This window comes from Camelina sativa, chromosome 20, assembly GCF_000633955.1.
Source record: "Camelina sativa cultivar DH55 chromosome 20, Cs, whole genome shotgun sequence".
In the NCBI taxonomy this organism is placed as follows: domain Eukaryota; kingdom Viridiplantae; phylum Streptophyta; class Magnoliopsida; order Brassicales; family Brassicaceae; genus Camelina; species Camelina sativa.
In genome coordinates this window covers 2050425-2054639 of record NC_025704.1, presented here as the reverse complement: position 1 = coordinate 2054639, position 4215 = coordinate 2050425, and the positions used below count along the sequence as shown (strand labels likewise).

At 40.2% G+C, this 4215-nt stretch overlaps 2 protein-coding genes across 3 annotated transcripts in view; one reads left to right on the top strand and one right to left on the bottom strand.

Moving 5' to 3' along the window:
* LOC104768710 (cellulose synthase A catalytic subunit 3 [UDP-forming]-like) overlaps positions 1–3655 on the top strand; it is a 9241-nt gene extending 5586 nt beyond the window's left edge. The window contains exons 8-15 of one of the 2 annotated variants that reach the window (XM_010492742.2): positions 501–846; positions 926–1063; positions 1162–1287; positions 1367–1579; positions 1708–1969; positions 2065–2267; positions 2364–2714; positions 2879–3655. In XM_010492742.2, coding sequence (XP_010491044.1) covers positions 501–846; positions 926–1063; positions 1162–1287; positions 1367–1579; positions 1708–1969; positions 2065–2267; positions 2364–2714; positions 2879–3463 — 2224 coding nt within the window. In that variant the 3' untranslated portion in view covers positions 3464–3655. The remainder of the gene's footprint in view (positions 1–500; positions 847–925; positions 1064–1161; positions 1288–1366; positions 1580–1707; positions 1970–2064; positions 2268–2363; positions 2715–2878) is intronic. The other variant, XM_019242164.1, reaches the window with a different exon arrangement.
* The window catches only part of LOC104768712 (probable leucine-rich repeat receptor-like protein kinase At5g05160), a 5917-nt gene continuing 5412 nt past the window's right edge, over positions 3711–4215 (bottom strand). Inside the window, exon 3 of the mRNA XM_010492745.2 lies at positions 3711–4211. Within this exon, the coding sequence (XP_010491047.1) occupies positions 3868–4211 (344 nt within the window). The 3' untranslated portion in view covers positions 3711–3867. The remainder of the gene's footprint in view (positions 4212–4215) is intronic.

Sequence of the window (4215 nt, the reverse complement as noted above, 5' to 3'; positions counted from 1 at the left end):
GTTGTAATTTTCTGTGATACGTTTTTCAGATTAACTTGAGAGGTTTAGATGGGATTCAAGGACCTGTATATGTGGGAACTGGGTGTGTTTTCAACAGAACAGCATTATATGGTTATGAACCTCCAATAAAAGTAAAACACAAGAAGCCAAGTCTTTTCTCTAAGCTCTGTGGTGGATCAAGAAAGAAGAATTCCAAATCTAAGAAAGAGTCCGACAAAAAGAAATCAGGCAGGCATACTGACTCAACTGTTCCTGTATTCAACCTCGATGACATTGAAGAGGGAGTTGAAGGTACAAGTCTTTTTCTATTTCTTCTTTGTTTAAATAATTTCCAGATTAGATATCTTATTATATCCTAATTATCGAACATTTATAAACTCAGGTGCTGGTTTTGACGATGAAAAGGCGCTCTTGATGTCGCAANAATTCTACTGAAGAAATTATTCAAAGGATTGACTGCCTATAACATTTAACTCTGATCATGTTAAATTTTGGAACAGATATGATCGTGAAGGTGAGCCGTCACAGTTAGCGGCTGTTGACATTTTTGTGAGTACTGTTGACCCTTTGAAGGAGCCACCACTTGTGACAGCCAACACAGTGCTTTCTATTCTGGCTGTTGACTACCCGGTTGACAAGGTGTCCTGTTATGTTTCTGATGATGGTGCTGCTATGCTATCATTTGAATCACTAGCAGAAACATCAGAATTTGCCCGTAAATGGGTACCATTCTGCAAGAAATATAGCATTGAGCCTCGCGCACCAGAATGGTATTTTGCTGCGAAGATAGATTACTTGAAGGACAAAGTTCAGACATCATTTGTCAAAGATCGTAGAGCTATGAAGGTAAGTTTATAGTTTAGTCTTGTAGTCATCCTCTCTTTCATTTTAATGTATGCTATATCGACCTTTTATTGTCCTGCAGAGGGAATATGAGGAGTTTAAGATCCGAATCAATGCACTTGTTTCCAAGGCGCTAAAATGTCCTGAAGAAGGGTGGGTTATGCAAGATGGTACACCATGGCCTGGAAATAATACAAGGGACCATCCAGGAATGATCCAGGTAAGAGAAATTGGTTTGAGTATGGAGAATGAGTATGCTCTCTCGCTCTCTCTAGAAGTTCATTGTTGAAGTAGTGAAGTAGCATTTGTTGAATGCAGGTTTTCTTAGGGCAAAATGGTGGACTTGATGCAGAGGGCAATGAGCTTCCACGTTTGGTGTATGTTTCTCGAGAAAAGCGACCAGGATTCCAGCACCACAAAAAGGCTGGTGCCATGAATGCACTTGTAGGTTTCTGGTCTCGGAATTTTGACTACTATTTTCTCTGTTTTGTTAGTCTAACCTGTGTACTTTTCAAATGAACAGGTCAGAGTTGCAGCAGTCCTTACCAATGGACCTTTCATCTTGAATCTTGATTGTGATCACTACATAAATAACAGCAAAGCCTTAAGAGAAGCGATGTGCTTCCTGATGGACCCGAACCTAGGGAAGCAAGTTTGTTATGTTCAGTTCCCACAAAGATTCGATGGTATTGATAAGAACGATAGATATGCTAATCGTAATACCGTTTTCTTTGATGTAAGTCATACTAACCTATACTTGCGTCCAATTGTTCTTGTTCTTTTAAAATCTTTTTCGACATGAATATACATTTAAACATTCAGTTTCTAGAGTTTTGTTGTAATTTTCTGTGATACGTTTTTCAGATTAACTTGAGAGGTTTAGATGGGATTCAAGGACCTGTATATGTGGGAACTGGGTGTGTTTTCAACAGAACAGCGTTATATGGTTATGAACCTCCAATAAAAGTAAAACACAAGAAGCCAAGTCTTTTGTCTAAGCTCTGTGGTGGAGCAAGAAAGAAGAATTCCAAATCTAAGAAAGAGTCCGACAAAAAGAAATCAGGCAGGCATACTGACTCAACTGTTCCTGTATTCAACCTTGATGACATTGAAGAGGGAGTTGAAGGTACAAGTCTTTTTTTTTTATTTCTTCTTTGTTTAAATAATTTCCAGATTAGGTATCTCATTATATCCTAATTATCGAACATTTATAAAACTCAGGTGCTGGTTTTGACGATGAAAAGGCGCTCTTGATGTCGCAAATGAGCCTGGAGAAGCGATTTGGACAGTCTGCTGTTTTTGTTGCTTCTACCCTTATGGAAAATGGGGGTGTTCCTCCTTCAGCAACTCCAGAAAACCTTCTCAAAGAGGCTATTCATGTAATTAGTTGTGGTTATGAGGATAAGTCAGATTGGGGAATGGAGGTATGTCTCATTTTTAACTCCTACATGCAACTGCAATGTTCTGACATGTCCACTTTGACACTCACTTTGTTTGTATCATCCGCTGTCTTTCTTCAGATTGGATGGATCTATGGTTCTGTGACAGAAGATATTTTGACTGGGTTCAAAATGCACGCCCGTGGATGGCGATCCATTTACTGTATGCCAAAGCTTCCGGCTTTCAAGGGGTCTGCTCCTATCAATCTTTCAGACCGTCTGAACCAAGTGCTGAGGTGGGCTTTAGGTTCAGTTGAGATTCTCTTCAGTCGGCATTGTCCTATATGGTATGGTTACAATGGGAGGCTGAAATTTCTTGAGAGGTTTGCATATGTGAACACAACCATATACCCAATCACCTCCATTCCTCTTCTCTTGTATTGCACATTGCCTGCAGTTTGTCTCTTCACCAACCAGTTTATTATTCCTCAGGTTTGACACCTCTCTCTCTCTCTATCTTTAGAACAAACCCTTATTACGTTCTGTTTTATGTGAAACCATGTTGTGTTTGTCAACGATTCGTGAGACGGTAAATTGAAGAGAGTTATGGTTTCAAAACCTGATCCGCTGGTTGTATTGTTGTTCCTCTTTTGCAGATTAGCAACATTGCAAGTATATGGTTTCTGTCGCTCTTTCTCTCCATTTTTGCCACGGGTATCCTAGAAATGAGGTGGAGTGGTGTAGGCATAGACGAATGGTGGAGAAACGAGCAGTTTTGGGTCATTGGTGGAGTATCTGCTCACTTATTCGCCGTGGTTCAAGGTCTCCTCAAAGTCCTTGCCGGTATTGACACAAACTTCACAGTCACCTCAAAAGCTTCAGATGAAGACGGAGACTTTGCCGAGCTCTACTTGTTCAAATGGACAACGCTTCTGATTCCACCAACGACGCTGCTCATTGTAAACCTCGTGGGAGTTGTTGCAGGAGTCTCTTATGCTATCAACAGTGGATACCAATCATGGGGACCACTCTTTGGTAAGTTGTTCTTTGCCTTCTGGGTGATTGTTCACTTGTACCCTTTCCTCAAGGGTTTGATGGGTCGTCAGAACCGGACTCCTACCATTGTTGTGGTCTGGTCTGTTCTCTTGGCTTCCATCTTCTCGCTGTTGTGGGTTAGGATTGACCCCTTCACTAGCCGAGTCACTGGCCCGGACATTCTGGAATGTGGAATCAACTGCTGAGAAGTGAGCAAATATTTACCTGTTTTGAGTAAAAAAAAACAGAATTTAAATTATTTTTCATTGTTTTATTTGTTCACTTTTTATTTTTGTTGTTTGTATTGTCTGTCCGTTCTTCTCTCGTGGTGTCGTAATTTTATGTGTAGAATATTTTACTATAGTTAATTTGAAAAGATGATATAATTAAAGTGAAAACGAATATTGTTTTTTCTTGTTTCTTTGACTAATGACGAAAAGACAAGCATTAATCTAAGATAAAAAGCGAAATTATTTATAACAAAAAATCAAAGAGATTCAAATTCACAGGACGAGAATTTGATCACGACGCACTAAACTACGATACAAAGTAAAGTACATCATTCAATAAGACAGAAGTGGAATTGATAACTTTTGGTAGGAATGAGAAATCATTCAGAGACATTCGAAGTAGCCTCTGAGGACGTTCTGTTTTGCTGTAACTGCTGCATCGGATCAGATCTGCTCACATCTTCAATCATCCTCGCAACCTCTTCCATCTTTGGCCTCGACTCTGGATTCCTTGCGACACAGGCCAACGCAAGCTGAAGCATCTGAACCATCTCCTCTTCAATGTTCTGAAACTTCAAGAGCTCCACATCGAAAACCTCTGCTGTCCACTCTTCCCTCACAACAGACCGAACCCATCTCGGAAGATCAATGACCACACGCTCATCCTCAAGACCAGGCTGAGTTAAAGGTGTCTTCCCAGTTAGCATTTCGAGAATCACCACACCAAA